Here is a 21,101-nt window from a genome sequence, read left to right as displayed (position 1 = left end):
ATACAAGATATAGTACGTGTGTTAACTAAAAGACCCATGTAGTGTTTAGGGTTGTTAAACACAATGAACTCATTAAAAAAAAAAAAAAGAATTCCAAGTAAAATTTACATAGCTTTAAGGGCAACGACACTCGCAGCTATTCTGGTCATTTTGATACCCAGATATTTAGTAGTTCAGTTGGAGGGCAACAAAACACTCCTAATTGCTTGCCACTCATCACAACAACAATGCAATGCCTGGGTCCAGACAACTGACATTGAGAGGAATAGGAAGCAATTACGGATGCTCTGTTGCTCACTAAACTCCCAAAACTGCTGCATGTACAATTGCTGTATACCACGTTCAGAGCAACTTCTGTAGTACAGTGTATTATCTCAGATGCTGATAATATTTCATACAAACATGTGGAATGTTGTCAATAAAATTGCACTGTATCCCCAAACCATATTTTTCATGGAATTAAATGTTTTCTAATAAATCTAGAAAAAAAATAAAACCCCAAAATATAAAAATGCAGTTGCTAGCAAGGCAAGAGACCTGTGCCTTATTAAAGGGGTTGATTACTTTTAAATTGACTTTTATACAGGTATGTTATAGACTAGAGAGTGATATTCTGAGGCAATTTGTAATTGGGTTTCATTTTTTATTAGGGATGCACCGAATCCACTATTTTGTATTTGCCCAAACCCCCAAATCCTTCTCGAAAGATTTGGCCGAATACCAAACCAAATCCTAATTTGCATATGCAAATTATGGATGGGAAGGGGAAAATATTTTTTTACTTCCTTGTTTTGTGACAAAAAGTCATGCGATTTTCCTTCCCGTTCCTAATTTGCATATGCAAATTAGGATTTGGTTAACCTGGGCAGAAGGATTCGGCCGAATCCTGCCGAAAAATGCAGAATCCCGAACCGAATCCTGGATTCGGTCTATCCCTATTTTTTATTATTTGTGGTTTGATTGATTTAGCTCTAGCAACTTTCCAGTTTGCAATTTCAGCAATCTGGTTGGTAGGGTCCAAATTACCCTAGCAATCATGCATTGATGTGAATAAGAAACTGGAATATGAATAGGAGAGGCCCGAATAGAAAAAATGAGTAATAAAAAATAGCAATAACAATAAACTCGTAGCCTTACCATTTGTTTTTAGATGGGGTCAGTGACTCCCATTTGAAAGCTGGAAAGAATAAGGCCACCTCTCATAGACTTATCAAAAACGTTCAATCACCATGTGTATAGATAACTCAAAGCAGCACTTTAGTAAAGCACCGTATCACAAAACATTCATAGAGTACAAAGTTTGCACAGCAGTTTTGGCCAAAAGAAAGATGTGTGCAGTTTTGAAAAGCATCCATCTAAAGGTTATAATGCATATCTTGAAGTATAAGGGTTAAAACACGGTTCTTCTGACCACATAATCATTTTTGGTACACACGTGCAAAAGTTTTTTTGTTTTTTTTTAAATAAACAATTTAAACAAGTTGTGTTCGAGAAACAGAGAAAAAAAAAGTGTGCAGAGGTGGTATTTAAGAATAGGTTTTAACCCTTTCAGCAATGCAAATCGGAGGTCTGTGACTAGGCTGCTCTGAAAATAGTGCTACTTCAAAAAGCAATCTTTAAAAGGACAATAAGGGTTGTACCACATACTGAATTTGGCCAAATATTAGCATTTTTTCCAGGATTCAGCAGTATTTTGGCCAAACCAACTGCTCCCTTGGTGAGCATATGCACAATACAGAAATTCTACTGCAATTATAATTACTGGGAGGTATTTAAAAAATTTCTCCCCCCCCCCCCCAATGATTTTAGCTTGCACTGTCTTTACATACATGAGACTAAAACTCAGCACTCTCATACCTGGAACCACCCAACTGGCAGCTAAAAGCATAACGTTTCCCCTAAAACAGTTTTTAACATTTTTTTCCCCTTTTGTTTGGGCAAACATATGGTGATTAAAATAATTAAGACAATTATTACCCCTTTTGCAGTTAATATGGGTCATGTCATGCCCTCCACTTTCCATCAATGAATGTATGTTAACTACATACACAGATATACAAGCACAGAGGAGTTTCTACCCATTACCGATTTTTGGTTAACTGGGCTTGAATAAACCTTTACACTTGTAGTTGACAGATTGGATTGAAACCATTCTACCTAATAAGGCACTAAACAGAGAAAAGGTTACCAGAGGAGTCCATGGTGAATCAAATACCCAATAAAATATAAATCACAAAATAGTAAAGTTAAAGATTGCACATTTACCATCTCATTTCCGTTAGTGCCAAAGCTAGCTCAACCTTTCTGAAAAAAAACGTGGAATCCTTAGTATAATAAATGATATGGTCATTGTTCCGGTGCTTGTGGGCTGCTGACTTGGCTTTAGAAGCAGATATTCATTAGCTGCACCACATTTCCAGTCAAAGTTGGTCTTGACTGCTGTTTCAAGTGCAAAAATGAAACAGTCCTTCTGCTGAAAAAGGAGCCAAGCAGGTTTAGAGTTGCTAGAGCAGGCTGTTTTCCCTGGTGGAAAAATAAAGGTATCCAACAGAAAGCTTGGTGGAAAATTCCATTGAAGGCATGGCTTGGATGGGGAGTCTTCTGAGGTCCTTATATATGCTTAGGTCAGCGTTGTAGCCAAGATGATTGCAATGATCAACAGTAAGATGACTACACAGATAATGATAAAGATCAGCTTCTGTAAAGCCAGGAGAGAAGGTTAGTATTAATATACATACAGTATTGTACATAATTAAAAGGAATCATATTTGCAGTACACTAGGATGGGTACAAATCAAATAGAATTCAATTTTACTATTAGACTACAGCTTTAAAGAGAGTCTGACTGGAGTTGTAAGAACTTGCATAAGACTTGTGCTAGACAGGGATGGGTGTGATCAAAATACAGTACCTGCCTGAAAGCTTGCATTTTGTCATCTACTAAATTAGCCATTAAAAGGTATTACCTGCTCTATATTTTCTGGTTCAAAGTACAGTTTTGGGTGGTGGCGAGAATTAGTCGCCTTAGATAAATATTTGCTACTGGGGGCGACTAATCTCCCCAAAATGCCTTCCCACTGGCAAGAATGTGAATCACCGGCAGGTTGAACACGTGTTGCTTCAGTTTTCTGAAGTCGCTCGAAGTTTACTCATGAGGCAACTTCGAAAAACCTGAAGCAATGCTTATACCAGCCGACGATTCACATTCTTGCCAGTGGGAAGGCACTTTGGGGAGATTAGCCGCCCCCAGTAGCAAAGATTTATATAGCAGGTGACTAAATTTCCCCTGTGCCACCACCCTTAGGGCAATGGATAATAATAAGGAGATTAGTCGCCGTGATAAATCTCTTCTGCCTCGTGAGGAAACTGGGCGACTTTGGAAAAACAAAGCGATGCATTTATTTTACCACTTGCAACACTCAGAGGAGATTAGTCACCTGTAGAAGTGAAGATTTATGACTGTCGACTAATCTCCTTGTGTGCCATTACCCCAACTCATAGCACAATCTTCTAATAAAACAACAACAATTAACAGGGTCAAAATCTAGATTTACCCAATTTGTGCTAAACTTATATGTACAATTAATCAGTGTGTTATAGATAAGCTGCAACTCTCCCCAGTGATGATGTTCAGAATCAGAATATACTGTATATACTATATACAAACTCAAACAATACAATGTGCCATTTACCAGTTAGCGCTGCTTTACATCAGAACACCACACATTAATAATAAAAAAGTCAATTCACTGGTTTATTTAAATATTCACAAGGTACTTTCAGAATGAACAGTTAACAGTAATAATAAGGCATTACTATTAGACACCACTTAACCTTTTACAGTACTTCCCATCATTCGGACTACTCTCATCATGCTCAGCCTGCCCACACTAAATTCTATGCCAAATTTTAACTTATAGACCCGAGCCTGGTGCAAGATTTTTATATAGACACATTGTTTTATTTACGGGGAGGGGGGGGGGAGTTCTTAGTGTTATATTAAACTGCAAAGTAAATGATTTTTACAGGGAATTTTAAGTAGGCAACCCTATATAAATATAAAAAGTGTTTTATGCCACTACGTTTTATGTGCAGGCAGGGTCGGACTGGGCCGGCGGGACAACAAGAAAAAACCTGGTTGGCCCCCACACTTCTTGTGGGCCTCGCTGGCCCAGACCCGCACCCAGATTTGCGATCTGGAGGCTTCTTAAAGGAAAAAGAAACCTATCTCCAGTATACTTTAATTAAAAAATGTGTACCGTTTTTATAAGAAACCTGACTGTATGCAGTGAAATTCTCCCTTCATTTACTGCTGTGGATATGAATTGTCAGACGGTCCCTAACTGTTGAGCAGGGAAACAATCATACATATGAACAGCAGGGGGAGCCCCCGCCTTACTTACCAGCATGCAGAATTCAAGCAGCTTTGTTTATGAGGATCCCTAAGCAGACCAGACCACACTGAGCATGTGCAGGGTCAGGGTCAATTCACTGGTTTATTTAAATATTCACAAGGTACTTTCAGAATGAACAGTTAACAGTAATAATAAGGCATTACTATTAGACACCACTTAACCTTTTACAGTACTTCCCATCATTCGGACTACTCTCATCATGCTCAGCCTGCCCACACTAAATTCTATGCCAAATTTTAACTTATAGACCCGAGCCTTGTGCAAGATTTTTATATAGACACATTGTTTTATTTACGGGGAGGGGGGGGGAGTTCTTAGTGCTATATTAAACTGCAAAGTAAATGATTTTTACAGGGAATTTTAAGTAGGCAACCCTATATAAATATAAAAAGTGTTTTATGCCACTACGTTTTATGTGCAGGCAGGGTCGGACTGGGCCGGCGGGACAACAAGAAAAAACCTGGTTGGCCCCCACACTTCTTGTGGGCCTCGCTGGCCCAGACCCGCACCCAGATTTGCGATCTGGAGGCTTCTTAAAGGAAAAAGAAACCTATCTCCAGTATACTTTAATTAAAAAATGTGTACCGTTTTTATAAGAAACCTGACTGTATGCAGTGAAATTCTCCCTTCATTTACTGCTGTGGATATGAATTGTCAGACGGTCCCTAACTGTTGAGCAGGGAAACAATCATACATATGAACAGCAGGGGGAGCCCCCGCCTTACTTACCAGCATGCAGAATTCAAGCAGCTTTGTTTATGAGGATCCCTAAGCAGACCAGACCACACTGAGCATGTGCAGGGTCAGGGTCAGGCAAAGATGTTTAACAAAGTTACAAGATGACAGCCACCTGTGGCCAACTTGAAAGCATAAATCATTTGTTTGATTGGGCTTTGTGGTGCAGTAAGTTCATGCTTATGTTTAGTATAAAAAATACAGCATTTCTAGCCTTATTCTATTTTACACTTTCCCTGTCCTTTAATGCTGCGACCTTCCTTTGTCCAGCAGTCGCGGCAAAATTTTTGAATGCACACATGCGGTGCAGCAGGGGGGGTCAGGAGGGTCCGGAGGGTGCCCTGGGGCCCCCCAGTCTGACCCTATGAGAAGGAAATTCACATTGTAAAAGCTGGGATTGTGCAACGAAATGCTGTCACATAATCAGTTTGTATAGTGAATTTCATGGTAATGTCTGAAGTTAACCCTGATACCTTGTGAATATTTAAATAAACCTGGGAATTGACTTTTATTATTAATGTGTGGTGTCAGTGGCATAACTAGAGTGTGCTAGGCCCCCCTGCAAAAAAATCTCCAGAAGGGCCCCATCCTCCTGCGCACTTCCCGCCCATGCCCCGCCTCACCCACGTACCACCTCAGCACCACCCACTCCCCACCCTGGCTCCGCCCACTCCTGTCCCAGGTAAGAGAGCAGCTGGGGGGGTTTATTTGCTATAGAAGAAGCAGAACTCACAGTCTGGGGCCCCCTGTTCCCTGGGCCCCCCTGTGGCTGCGGGGTCTGCTTCCTCTATATCAAAACACCACACAGTGGAGTAACTATAAAGGAGGGCTGACCTGGTAAATGGAACAATTAACAGAGATGTAGGCCCATTTTGGGCAAGTCAAGAGAATCACAGTACTGGAGTGTAGCCTAGCCAGGAGCAGTTTCAGTTATATATAATTACATAACAAAAGGGTGGCATGGCCAAACAGATTGTGGTCAGTAAAATGTGATGGTAAATGGCACTTTCCATAACAGGTGAAATGACCTGGGTTTTTTACATAACCTGTAATTTAAGATACAGTGTATCAACTACCGGTATGTCCGCATACATATTTTCCCTGTATTAAGCACAAGTTTGTATGAAAACGTAAGGATATAGTGGCCATTAGAGAAGTAGACCGTTAGTAGTAGTAATATAATTATAGGAATAAAGGTTTAAATGGCAGCACATTCATCTCTTTTTGGCTTTCAACTTAAAGCTTTGTTAGCCGAGCAAGTAAGTGTACACTAAAGAAGTAATTTGTGTATTGACAGCAATAAGGGAATAGTTATACATGCAGACATTTTATTCATGTAATTAAAGCAAATTAAATTATGAAAATTATTTACTACCACAAGAGACCCTGAACCATAATACATAATTCATGCAATATATATTTGTAGTCTTTAAATGACAGAAATTAGAAAGACTAATAACTAAATGAAGCACTGAGGCATTCTGGGTTTTTTTTGGAAGGGTTATGGCTAAAGGTCTCTTACAATAATTTAAAAGCAAATTAATAGGTTATTTACTTACTGCCGCATTGGCAGACGTGCACGTACAATGGAAATATTCCAATTTTCATTTAAGGCCAACTGACAAGCCAACAATCAAGGCAATTAAGCCAATCAGCACCAGCACTAAAAAGGCAGCAATCCATTTTTTCTGTTAACAAAAATTGTTTGTTAAACAAGCTTAAATCAGATTTGTTTTATACATTGATTTGTAAAATGTGCAGCCCAATAAAACACAAAAAAATGATGGTATAAGTAAAGAAATTCATGCATGTGGTTAAAAACTAAAATAATAGTGCTTTTGATATTAAAATTAGCTTCCAAATAAATATAAAAGGAGGGCAACATGCATTTTCTTATCATTGTGGTTATGCACACAAGAGAAATTTATATTACAATTCTGCTCCTTGTAACAACAAGGTGTGTAATCAAAGGGGTTAAAAGTTAGTATATCAGATAGATAGATAGATAGATAGATAGATAGATAGATAAAAACTTAATTCCGAAGGAATCGTTTAACATACAGAACACACATATTATACATAATTACATTATGATACATTACACATGATAACTAAAACAAACACTACTACCTGCTTAAAAGAGAAGAATTAAAAACAGCAATAGCTGCAAGTAAAAAAAAACTAAAAGAGCTAAAAAGCTAAAAGAGCTACAATAGGACTTCAAACTTTAATGTAAAGGATGTGAATCATTTCCCAAAATGCTCATTAATTTAGACAACATCTTCTTCTCTAAAACCATCTCGAAGGTCTCTAATCTCATACCTAAAACAGAAACTGCCTTTCTAATCAATTTATTAAGTCTATTTACATCAGCTGCCATTTAGTCGACTTCCCCAGCACACTAAATGGACTATTCACATCTTAAAGTACAGTTTGTGTTGCAGGGATTTATATATCTGCTATAAAGGTTTTTCTCACAAAGTTAGACATTGCACTCTACCCTAGAGAGATAGGTCAAGTTTTATCTTATCGGAAAAATTGTAAGAAAAATGACAGCTTTTTATTTTTTAATAGGATATACATTTTAAGGCTTGTCTACGCTATCTGCTCTATTACAACATTTGGAATGACTAATCTTTAATTGGAGAAGCAACAACCTGAATAATTTCAGCTTCAATATTTCAAATAAGCAGATCAAGCTCAAGACACCATGGTCTTTTCATCTTACCCTCCGGGATTTGCTCTGGTATTTCACTGCTTTTTTTGTTTCTTCTTTGGCATGTTCAATGTACTCAGCAGCATTTTCAACGTTCTTCTCTATGCTGTTTATCATTTCACCCTAGATGGCAAAATAAACATATTCATACTCAATGTATTAAAGGGGCCGTTCACTTTTTTAGTCAACTTTTAGAATGTTTTAAAAATGGCCTATTCTAGGAAGCTTTTCAATTGGTCTTCATTATTTATAGTTTTTTAATTGTTTGCCTTCTTCTGACTCTCTCCATCTTTCAAACATGGGTCACTGTTGCCATAAAAAAAAAACAAATGCTCTGTAAGGCTATAAATGTATTGTTATTGCTATTTTTTATTGCTCATCTTTCTATTCAGTCTTTTTTTTTTATTCAAATCCATAGTTGTTAAGATAATTTGGACCCCAGCAACCTAGCCTATTATTAACGGGTGTTCCCGAAATGCGTTAGGCGTCCATTACACTCCAGCCACCAGGCTTTTTTAATGACTTAATAAAAAGTATTTTTTTTAATGGCGGCCTGCCATTTAATTTTTGCAGCCTAGCAATCAGATTGATGAAAATGCAAATTGTAGAGTTGTTGAATAAAAAGCAAAATAACTCAAAAACCACAAATATTAAAAAATAAAAACTAATTGCAAATTGTCTCAGAATATTACAATTCTCTACATCATACTAAAAGTTAACTCAAAGTGAACAACCCCTTTAATACTATACCAACACTTACTATACCAATACAAACAGTTCTCTAGTTAGCTAAGGAAACTTTCCCTGATAAACCTGGATAAAACAGGATACCATTTGAGAAAGCAATAGCTTGTTTTACATCGGGAAAAACAGCGAAGAAGGAAGGAAGCAAGCTGGGAGGATCACCTGACCTACAAAAGGGAAATGGTGTTGAATGGTACAAATACTACCATAAAAGGAGTATGTTTTGACAAATGAGGGTTGATGCCGTGACAAGTTACAGGAAAAACAAACATGTAACATTTAACAAAATAATAGGCTGACAAAGCTTATTATGAAAGAATTGAAATGGCTCAGTACAATTTAACAAGCACCTAATATAAAGGTATTATCTATGTGAAAATATATACTTTTCTATACATCATCTGGACTAGGTAGGCAGTTAAGGGGCTGCCTCAAATTGTTTGAATCAACAAATTAGATTTTTGAAGCCACTGAAAATTATACATTAACAGAGCTTGAAGCAGCAGTCAAGAAAATGTCAATATTCCTAGCTGTTCAGATACAATCTCTACAGTTACTATGCAAGAATATATATACTGTATATTGACTTAGTTATTGTTGTCTTGAGGGTATCCAGAATGCATGATTGCATATTCCACTGGAATGAACATGCACAGTAAATGAGATGATGTAGCTTGTGCTGTTACCTGAGTTCTGTCCATCAGAAGGTAAATTCAGCAGCAAATTGCAAAAGTGTTTAAACAGTTTATTAATGCTTATGTTTTCAAATCTATGCAGTTTTGACAATATTATCGCTTTTGTAGATTGAAAATAAATTGGCTAAGCAATAAAAAAAATGCCAGAAAAAAATGACCTAATAAAACAATAATAGTTCCCTTTCCTGCATGTAAAGCTAAATATGTATATATAGAATTGCACAATATGATTACATTTTGTGTCCCTCTCTGTCCTCCTTCACAATACCTGGACAGACTTGGTTGATTATCCACTAGCTAGGAAATATGGTGTTTAGTCAGCCAAAAGTACATTACACAGAGTGAGCCACATGTTTTCACTGAGAAATGCCTCCATTAAATTAATTTAATCAATCATGCATCAGTGATACATTTTTATAGTATTAACCCATGAGCCCTTTAAGTAAATCACCCTCAACCCACTCTTGTAAACACCGACATCTTACTGATGTGCAAGAGAAAAGTGGGAAGATATGTGATGTTCTCAGGGTAAACTCCGATCTGGTTTCATTAGGTGCATTATGGCACATGCACTGATCATGGCAGAGGGGGTTAACCCTGTCTCCAGATGATGGGCAGGGGGTATTTTTTTTTTTAAACCAATATATTTAGCAATACAGGGTCAGTACAGAAAACAAGACAACAGAGCCCCACTTTTTGGAGGGTTCTACATACATATAAAACTCATCTAGCTCCAACTGATATGCCTCTTACTGACTCACTGACTTCACTTTACTTTGGAGTAATTACACATGTCTGCAGAAAATGGGAACTTCGGGAGTGAAAAGTGGAGGCTGCATGTATATAACCCATGATGACATATTTACCTGTGATTCCACCAACGTTGCTATATCAACAAACATGTCATGTAGTTCCCGTATGCTGGACTCAAGCTTTATGATGTCTTTGTGACGGGATTCGATTTCATTTAGTGCTTGCTTGGTGATTTGAGAATCTGAAATAATCTAAATAAAAAAACAAACGCATAGCAGAACAAGCCTTTCCATTTACTGTTGAATCAATATACAGGTAATGATGCACAGTTACTTACATCTGATGTAAAGATAGAAGGGTTCCCACTCTCCAGCATTTCTTCCAGTTCATCATCTGTGGTTGTTTTTCCAGCTAGAAATATCAAAATATCTGTTGTTTAGGCCATACTAAATGTAACTAAGCTGAACAACCCCATTGAACAAAATGTTGTCAGCTTTATAGTCAAGGTTGATAAAAAGTGGTAGGGTCAACTACTCTGAAGCTTCATAAATATACATAATATATATATTAAAGAACAAAAATGCTTGAAATGCAAAAATACTTGCAAGCCTTACTTATTTCTAGCTGTCGTTGTATTCGCCCTTTACTGCGTTCTCGAAATTGGACTTGGGTTTCATTGTACTCAGTCATTACTTCTCCAAATTTTCTGGACAATACTGTATGCTGTAGAGAACAAAAATATATAAAACAAAACAACGATATATCAGACCCTTAGGGGCAAATTCACTAACATTCGTAGTTTCGCCAGGCGCAACTTCGCGGCGCTTCGCCGCACTTCGCCAGGCGTAGTTTCGCCAGCGCTCCGCAAATTCACTAAAATCCGAAGTTGCGCACAGGGGTAGCGTAAGATTGTGAAGTTGCGCTAGCGTTGATTCGCTTAGTGAAGTTAGCGAAGCTAGCGAAGGCTAATTTGCATACGGCGCCAAATTCTAATTTCAATGGAGGAATACGTATCAGCATTACAAATGGCTAGAAAACCTTCAAAACATCAAATAAAATTTTTATTTTGCCCTACACATGTGCCCACTGTCTAGGTAAGTTGCCATGAGTCAGGAAATGTAGGGGGGAAGGAGGGGAGCCCCAAAAAAAATTTCGATCTTTTTCAGCCTATCACCCATAATGTAGAAAACACGCCAGCGTTTTTTGGGACTTAGAAAAAATTTCGACTTTTTTTGAAGCAATCCCTATCTACTCTATTGCGCTTCGCCTGGTCTGAGGTGGCGAAGGAAGTCTAGCGTAAAAGGTAGCGTTCAGTACACTGCGCGCGTTAGTGAATTTGCGTAGTTACGTCACTAGCGAAACTTCACCAGGCGTAAGGGTGTGAAGTAACACTAGCAAAACTACGCCAGCGTTCGTTAGTGAATTTGCGCAGAAACGAAAATGCCAAACGCTAGCGTTCGGCGCTTAGTGAATTTGCCCCTTAGTGTTCACTGCAAATAGCAATTACAATTTGTTCATACTATTCTAGTTAAAATATGTATTACCTTTTGTGATATCTAATTTGCCTACTTCACTCAATCTACTGTTCTGTGCTCCATCCTTTTGGCTAGAAGACCGAGCCTTTAAAACACATTTCTGAGAGGAGGTCTTGTCACTGCTATTCATGCTTTATAGTTTCTCTGAAAATTCTATAATAATGTAATAACCACCAAAACATGTTTCTGATTATGTGCAATACCCATCCCCGGGCCGGGCGCATGAACTGCGTCATTGAAAGTAAGTGCTGCAGCATAATTTTATACTGCTATGTATACTTCAGGCATAGCATTACTATGGCAAGTGGAGGTGGGCATTCTGACTGCTGCTCTTTTCTACCGGATAACAGAATTTGTCAAAATGCCCAGTCTCGCATTAACTTTTGTTTTTATATGGGGTATTATATATTTTTTTTTTACAATCACTTCATTAATGATTTTATATTTCTGTAGAAGGTGTTGAATCTCTTTACCTCTGTTATAGACCATAGGGCTTGTACAAAACAAATTTCTTTTGCCTAAAACCAACAGGCTCTTTGCACATTTTAAAGGAGAACTACATCCTCACCACTATTTTTATATATTTAGCCCCATTCCATTAATTCCTACCTCCCATACCAATCTAACATTGAGAATGTGAAGATTTTTACTCTGCCACACAAAAAAAAAATCAGTTTTTTGGTAGCTTTATTGGAAGATTTTGGACTGGGTCACTTATAATTGCCTGCTTTTATTGGAATGGGGTTAAATGGAAAAAAAAAAAAACCCAGACAATAGAGAGGATTTAGTTCTTCTGTAATTGAAAAACAGCCCTCTACTTATACAATATAAGGCATAAGTACTGGGTTCATAAGGGCACAGAGAACACAGAGTTCTGAGAGAACAGGTTAAATATAGTTACCTGAGATTTTCGTATTCGTAAATTCACGGAGGTTCTGTTGGCACTCTCATCCTGATGAATAGTTTGTGCAATGGCTAAAAATAAAGAGATTCACAGTATAATGTAAAAGAAAAACTGAACTTTTTTCTAAATGTATGTAAATTATAGAATTTTCTTTAAAAAATAAAAGGTCAAAAGATAACATTCTCTAAAGAGAAACATGCAAAAATGTTAATTTGAATCTATGCTACCTCATTTTTGATAAGAGCAAAACAAATCAAGGGCTCATCTAAAAACTGTAAGTATTTATTGATACTGAGAATACAAACTTGTTGCACTCATTTCAGTTAGCTGCATCAGCGACTTGATGGATTTCTGCTTAGGACAATCTTAGATAACATCTCCTTTCCTAAGGATGCTGAGCTGCACTGACCTGGCAGTGGTTCATAAATTTGAACTCAGTATAATGGTGTAAAAACAGGTGTTACAGCAGGTCTGTCATCCTTTTCTTTGAACTTTTCCTTCTTGCTTTTGAATGCTATAATTTGCAGTCTTGGCCTCCAGTTTGGGTCAGCCGGGTCCTTCCCTTTGTCGACCCATTCTTTGCCAACAGCTAGACTACACGTGCCAGAAGGTTTCCACTACATGCCTGAATTTTCAGTTAAATTTGTCCTAAACAGGATTCCATCAAATCACTCACTCAGCTAACTTTTCAACCAAGAAACCCTTAAATGAGTGACACAAAAGTATTGTTATTGGAAATATAATCCCAACAGATATTAAAGCCCAAAGGATATATGGATATGTATATACAAGTTAGAGTGCAGTTTATAGATTTGCCCTTAATTTGCAATATAAAAGCTAATTATTTCAGCATTTTAGTGCGCAGAGACTATGTCATGAAACATGAAGGAGATTTAAAATGAGGGAAACTGCGCGCCTGCTGCAAAGATCATGCTGATCTGTGACTTAAAGCATTGTTGGAATGGCACAGCAATCAATGACATAGCTTAAATGGAAAATATATCCCCCTTTTGGGTCATGTAAAAAAGATGAATAAGGTGAATAAACATTTCACTTTCAAAATTACAATTTTTTTAACAGATATATCGTTCCACGGATTGAAAGGAAACCATGACAGTCTGCCTGTATTGCAGGGACCATACCCCCCCACCCCATCCAACCTCTCCCTCTCATTATTTCATTATGAAGTTATGGAGTCTTGAAGACCCTCTGGAAAGCAGGGGACTTCAAGTGTCTGAATCCATATATTAACAATGGAACAAGATAAGGGAGGCGTTCAGATAGTGTTTTGTCAAAAAGCTGGATACAATTTACAATTTTCCCTTTAGGGTAGGGACACACTGGGCGATTTGGGGAGATTTAGTCGCCTGGCGACTAATCGCAGCGACTTTTCTCCCCGAATGCCTCCCCTCACTCTGCGCCTGGATAAAATGAAAAATCGCCTGCGCTAATCACACACGGCGATTCGTTTTCCGAAGTCGCCCGAAGTTGCCTCACGAGGAAACTTCGGAAAATGAATCGCTGCGTGTGATTAGCGCAGGCGATTTTTCATTTTAGCCAGGCGCAGAGCGAGGGGAAGCATTCGGGGAAGATTGGTCGTGGAAAGTCACGGCGATTAGTCGCCATGCGACTAAATCTCCCCAAATCGCCCAGTGTGTCCCAGCCCTTAAACTCCAGTAAGGTGATGAAGTGATTACTAGGCTTGTGACCATACGAAACATTGTCTGGTGTCAGCATTGACAGAAGATAAACTTCAAACACAAATAGAAGATAGCACTTGAACTTACACTTTAATTTGGTTCTGACTTTATTGGCAATGTTCTTGATTTCTTGATTAAGTTTTTCAAGGTCTTCCTTTGTTTCTGTTTTTGAAAAAAACCAAAAAAACCAAAAAAAACAATTAACATAGTTAAGGGACACTAAACCCTACTGTACAGAAGGGCTCATACACCCTTTGCTGGACTACATATCTCAGCACACCGTAACATATTATCAAGGTTAAAGGGGTTGTTTACCTTCCAAACACTTTTCAGTTCAGTTGTTTTTAGATAAAGACTTTTTTCAATTACTTTCCATTATTTATTTTTTACTGTTTTTCCAAAATCTAAGTTTAAACTTGAATGTTCCTGTCTCTGGTGTTTGAGTCTGAGAGCTCAGTAATTCAGGTGCAGATACTAAACTGTTACAATTTTGCAACATTTAGTTGATATATTTCTCAGCAGCATCTCTGGAATATTAACAACTATTGTATCAATTCTAACAGCTGCCTTTAATGAAACCCAGAGATTGTGCTCAGCAGGGACAAAGATAAGAAATGTATCAACTAAATGTATCAATTTAGAACAGTTTACAGAGTCGGCGACCACCCCTCCCAGAGCTGCTTTAGAACGTGAAAAATGACAATTAACTCTGCAATATTAGAAAAACCGTCACACATAGAAAATAGAAAGTCATTGGAAAAAGTCGTTATTTCTGGTGATCTATCTGAAGACAACTAGTTGTTTGAAGGTGAACCACCCCTTTAAGGCCTGCTGGGAGCTGTAGTCCGCAACATCAGGGGTGTAAGCAATATTTTGGATCTATGTACTAAATAAAAAACTTATTTTGATGAAAACTTTGGTGTGCGGATCCTTGCAAACAAACCTCTATATGAATTTTTGGATCCTGCACCCGCAAAGATTAAACGAAGTCCAGTCTTCAGAGTGCGGTCTTTGACACAGTTTATATATATATGCCACATCATCACTTTAATCTGGGGCAAGATGGCGTCTTAGTATTAGTGTAGCACTGCAGGTGTCCCGTGTCATTTACGTTTCAGGGGGCAGTTTACAACAGACGTATCTGTCATACCAGCTACAGAACATGTGGCTAAGTATAGGAGTACTTGCTCTTTACCAATAAATAAAATGACTGACACTAAAAGCAGTAATGAAAATGCTATTTGCTAAATCCCTCACTGCAATACAAGCAAACTTCTTTCTGGTACAGTTCTGCTGCTTTTGTTGAGACTGCTGGGCACCTGCATTTACAGTATAACCTCACTCATGATTTATTAAGAACTCCACATTTGAAAACACAGGTGCCCAGTAGAAAGAAGGAGAATAGTGCAACTGAATTTAGGTATTTGGTTGCTCCCCCATAACTTAAAGAGCCTATCGTACTCTACTGTACTCTGATGTATTGCTTGTAAATATATTGCATTCTCCAAAGCTTTAATAGCCTGCTGCAAGGATGCAGTCATAAAGCATTCAATAGAATCTGAGACTCTTGTTGTTTGTGTTGTGCTTAGCACACTGCTAGTTACATGCTCCCTGCAACTGTATGTCAGTACCCAACATTCCTGTCATAATTATTTTGTAATAGATAGAGGTAGTTATGCCCCCTGCTGAATTGCCCCTCCAATAATGAGAATGCTACATGAATACTGACTTGATGCCTACAGTTCATCAGTGTCCAGTTATTACAATCATGTGACATTGACACAGTCGGTTTTATTCTCTTGACTATGAGGATTGTCGAGAGGATGGCAAAGTCCCACAACCTGATATGTTCATTAGACCTAGAATTCTAGGCACAGTGGCTAAAGGACAAACTAAAAGGAGGGAGGGAGCCAAAATGTTAGGAACTCAGAGTGAATAATATCAGGTTTTTGATCCAGTCCGGTTTTCCTGCACCAGTGAAGCTTACAATCTAATTTTTTACACAATGAACATATGCTATTCCTTCGGAACCAATTAAGCTGCCTGTATAATTGCACAACCCCATAGACACGGAGAGAACATACAAACTTCTTGCAGATAGTACCTTTTTCAGAAATAAACACAGAACTTCAGCACTGCAAATAGAAATGCTAACCATTGCACCGCCACCAATTAAAGTTGCATGTGGCAAAAATATCATCCAAAATAGTTAAAAGTTTGACAGCATTTGGAATATTAGCATTTTTGAAGTTCAGTAAAAAATATCCTGAAATACAATTAACAGTATAGATTTGCGGCTTGGGAGCCAGTGGAATGGATAAATCCTGCTTCAGCACTTTGTGCCAGACAAAGGAAAAGCAAGAGAAGTGATTCTGCAGACTAAACCGACAAAGTGAATATGCTCATTTATCACAATCAGGAATCAGCCACGTAAGGGGTTAGAAATGTAAAATTTATCACAACAAAGCATAAGGCACATTAGTCCTCAAAAGTCTCAACCCACAAGAGAGGCGTTATTCAGGTTTGGGAAGTGCAAAACATTTGGTCAAGATAAGGGGAAAACACAAGGAAAGATTAAAAAAAATTGTGACTATGGCATCTTTCTTTTAAGAAGTGATACAAAATGTAAATTTGGGTTAATGGAACATGTAGCTTTTTTTCCACCGATGAAGAATTGGCTGCCATTTATATAGAGTAACTGTCTGTAAATGTGGTTTATGGATGACTTCAAATGGGGGGGAATAAAATAGGAATCCACAAAACAACTGCCATAAGCCCTCTTGTTGGTGTTACATTTACTGCATATCTGGGCACATACACATGAGCATTTTTCTCATCCCTTACCCCTAGGTGGCTTTTTTATGCATTCCATCACATGGGAGAGCAGGAGTTAATATCAAGAAATTAAGCTGCATAAGTGTTGTTGAACTTACCCTTCAAAATATATATTATCTTTACAGTGTTTATTATTATTTTTATTATTATTATTATGTATTTTTAGAGCGCCAACATATTGCGGAGCGCTGTAAAATATGTGTTTATACAAAGAAATCACATGAATTACATACATAGAACATACAGAGTTACATGCATAAGTTCATTTAGCCCCTATATAAAACCTTATACGTTCCCATTGTGTGAAACAGTGGAGTAACTACAGACTGTTTACTCCACCCAAAGCAGAGCCATTAGCATTCAGCACATCACGTTTACTCTGGACAGTCGTGGGTGCAGTCACACAATCCTCACACCCGATAAGTGCTCCACTAGTGTGGGATGAAACTGGAGAATGCAGTTATGATGACAACATGCAAACTCCATGGAGACAGTATCCTAGTCAGGGGTGCTTATGCCATTTTCCTACCTATCCAGCTTTTTACTTACTATTACACTACTTTCTTAATATGCCACTTTTTGGATGATGAACCACTGTGTAGAAATATAAAATTAAAAGAAATGTTTGCTTACAGATAGTGGTATGAAACCGGAGTTTTTTTTTTTTTTTTTTTAAATAACTGCAGGAAACAGTAACATTGAAGGAAGTTAGGGAAACTACAACAGATCTGTAACAACTGCAAATGTTAAGATTTTGCACAACTTGATGATGAAAAAAAATAATTTTGCAATAACCTGCTCTTTACAAATATTTGTTTCTGTGCAGGCAGCTAGAAATCAAATGCGTATTGATGTAATAGAAGTGGCTCCAATGCACCTTATTCATTATGAAAGCTAAATTAAGTTCTCCCTCATTCATACCCTTGAGCCTTGCATCTTTATGAAATCCCAAAGGACCTTGAGAAGCTGAGACAGCCATACAGCACAAGACTCTGAGTCATAGTCTCAGTGGAATAATCACATTTACAGCAGCAAATACTGCAGGTGAAAGCTCCAAACTAACCAATACTTAGATGATTCGCTTGCAAGGTTATGCAGATTTCCAAAATCAAAAGTTCTGTTCCAAACTCTTGCCTGCAAATGACATGGATTCAGTTTTGCTACAGGAAAGTTACAGTGTGGCAGTGACAGATTATGTTTATATATATATATATTTAAAAAAATGTGAATCACACCTTTGGATTGACAAGGGGTTAAGCAAAGGTTTAGGCTATAAAATGCGTTATTTTGCTATCCATACCAAAGACACAAAAAAACTAGGGGCCTTCAATGCACCTAGCCACCTCAGCATTGTGGCTGATGTATTGAATAAAGCATTAAGGGGTCAGTTTTCTAAAGCGCGGTAAAAATATTTGGGGATTTCTGGATTAAGGAATCTTTCTGTAATTTGGTTTATTATAATTTGTCTATTAAAAAAAATATTATAATATAATATTATAATAAAACATTCAATAAACCCAATAGGATTGCTTGGCCCAAATAAGGATTGATTATATTTTAGTTGGGATCGAGTACAGGGTACTGTTTTATTATTATAGAGAAAATATATTTTAAAATGTTGAATTATATCTATGAGAGATGACCTTTACTTAACTAGGAGCTTTTAGGAGAATGGGAGTCTGGCTAAGGGGTCCCATGCCTGCAAAAGCATTTTCATGGCTTATTATAATTTGTCTATTAAAAAAAATATTATAATATAATATTATAATAAAACATTAAATAAACCCAATAGGATTGCTTGGCCCAAATAAGGATTGATTATATTTTAGTTGGGATCGAGTACAGGGTACTGTTTTATTATTATAGAGAAAATATATTTTAAAATGTTGAATTATATCTATGAGAGATGACCTTTACTTAACTAGGAGCTTTTAGGAGAATGGGAGTCTGGCTATGGGGTCCCATGCCTGCAAAAGCATTTTCATGGGTCAGGAGTCATTTTAGGGCAACAGTAATAGGAGACCAGCAGGCCCTGACTGGCAATCTGTGAGTTCTGGCAAATGGCAGAGGGGCTGCTGTAAGATGCCATAGTCACTATTTATTGGGCTGGTGGGGGGCTGGTTGGTGTACTTGAAATGCCATGGCCTATTTTGGCTCGCAGTCCAGACCTGGTGACAAGAACATAGGTAAGGCAAGCAGTACAGAGTCTGCTCCAGTCTACAAGAATGTGAATGTGTTTCTCTGCATTCAGTTAATGAATCAATTAATGACACATAATATATCAGAGATAGTTCGTAAAGAACAGAATTACAGATAGTCAAATGTATTATTACACAAATCTTATTTAGAGAAAGTTCCATTATGTTCTTGCTAATCCTGTTTCACTAAATGTGCAGCAAGATGCTATGATGTTTAAGGCATACTGAACAAAAATACTTATGTTTAACCAATGTTTACAGAGGTTTACAATTTCTAATGAAAAAAACAATACATTAAAAAAAATGAAATAGTTTGATGAACACAATTGCATTATAGTGGCATAGCTGACTTCTCTCTTAGCTACAGGAAAAAAATACCTTCTTTTTCTCCATTTTGAGCAATATTTCTACATCAAGAGTTGGCTAAACAAAATGTCAGCAGGAGAGTATTCTTTCAACTTCCTCTCCATAAACACAGGAACAAAGACTGGCCGGCAAGCTTTAAAACAACAAAGCCCAAAACAGATATCTTCACATTTATTACAAATTCTAAGCAGCCAAAATATCATTAAAAATAAAATTAAAATAATATAATTTTTTTCTTGTGTTGCCCCAGATGATTTTTCCCTTGCAGATTTGACTATTGTATACTATTCAGTGGGAAGACTCACATGAGAGTATAAAGACATATACAGAAGTCCTTCCTTTTATTTCCCCTAAGAATACAGTTTAAAAATAAACCATTCATTTTGCTGCTCTCGTGCATGGAATAGCACTGCAGAATATGACGGTGTTTTCTAAATATTTAAAACAATACCTTGTTCTTAATCAAGATAAACTTCACGTATTAAGTGTGAGACACCAAGATTCAGTAATATAGCAGCAGTGACCGCAGTATCTATTAGTCATCTGAAGTTACCACACTCTATGATGTAAAGATTTAAAGATTTGAAGGAGTGCAAAGGTTTGTTTATTAAACCTGTACTATAGGGTAACAATGACAAACATACAGAATCATATCTCAAGGGAACAGCTATTAACATAGATTAAAAGACTGTAAGGAAACTCTGCTTCATCAGGTTACTGGTAGACAACTACAGTGATCTCATAGCACTGCTGCCACACCCAATTATATACATAGCACGGTTATTTATGCACATGTCACATCTATGTTAATGTACATAAATATCTGTAATGCATTCCAGACTTGTACCTGTTAGCTGAAATGTATATATGATGAGCTTATAGCAGTAAGTAGACAGAGAGACATGTAGTAAAAGGCTCAGCTGTTGCGTAAACAGCAACTACATGGGGGCAAAAATACAGAGAACAAAGGTTGTACAGAGTGGAATGTAAGAATGGAAATGCAGGAGAAAAGCAACAGACAAGGGAAGGTATCATTAGAATTTGAGGCCTCTAAACACAGCTGTGCATATGGCAACATACAGGTTCAAACATTATATCTAGTATTTAATTAAAAACCTTAAGGCTATGTATAAAGAGGGCTTTAAATTATGTTTGCATGTGTCAGATCCATATGTCTTTGAGATTACTGCGAGCTAGCAATGAACAAGTAGTGAGGATGTGCAGTCAGGCACATTGCAGACAGAGGCAAAATTCTGTTAAACACATATGGATGCCTCATGTAATGCTCAAATGCTTCTGACACAGATGCAAAATTTGCTTGTGTCTACAGTACATACCACATGGATTGCGTGTATTAAATGCATTTTAAAAATGCAATGAAATGTCCCTCTGTAAAACATCTAAAGCAGATATTTAATGCTTAGACTGGCCTATAAATGTTACTACCTCAGTATGGGTGGGCTTCCTAACCAGTTATTCACAGCACTTCCCAAGACAACTGGCAG

The 21,101-nt window shown here is 37.4% G+C and overlaps 1 protein-coding gene across 3 annotated transcripts in view; it reads right to left on the bottom strand.

Moving 5' to 3' along the window:
* Window positions 1-1,490: 1,490 nt before the first annotated feature.
* stx2.L (syntaxin 2 L homeolog) overlaps window positions 1,491-21,101 on the bottom strand; it is a 37,489-nt gene continuing 17,878 nt past the window's right edge. The window contains exons 4-11 of one of the 3 annotated variants that reach the window (XM_018246654.2): window positions 14,285-14,359; window positions 12,495-12,568; window positions 10,673-10,781; window positions 10,396-10,469; window positions 10,172-10,309; window positions 7,879-7,989; window positions 6,736-6,838; window positions 1,491-2,698 (exon numbers count right to left, since the gene is read on the bottom strand). In XM_018246654.2, coding sequence (XP_018102143.1) covers window positions 6,755-6,838; window positions 7,879-7,989; window positions 10,172-10,309; window positions 10,396-10,469; window positions 10,673-10,781; window positions 12,495-12,568; window positions 14,285-14,359 — 665 coding nt within the window. In that variant the 3' untranslated portion in view covers window positions 1,491-2,698; window positions 6,736-6,754. Of the gene's footprint in view, window positions 2,699-6,709; window positions 6,839-7,878; window positions 7,990-10,171; window positions 10,310-10,395; window positions 10,470-10,672; window positions 10,782-12,494; window positions 12,569-14,284; window positions 14,360-21,101 lie in introns of all 3 variants that reach the window. The other 2 variants (NM_001093394.1, XM_018246663.2) reach the window with 2 other exon arrangements.

The sequence above is a fragment of the Xenopus laevis genome, chromosome 1L, assembly GCF_017654675.1.
Source record: "Xenopus laevis strain J_2021 chromosome 1L, Xenopus_laevis_v10.1, whole genome shotgun sequence".
Taxonomy (NCBI): domain Eukaryota; kingdom Metazoa; phylum Chordata; class Amphibia; order Anura; family Pipidae; genus Xenopus; species Xenopus laevis.
This window is presented reverse-complemented; position numbering and strand designations above follow the sequence as displayed.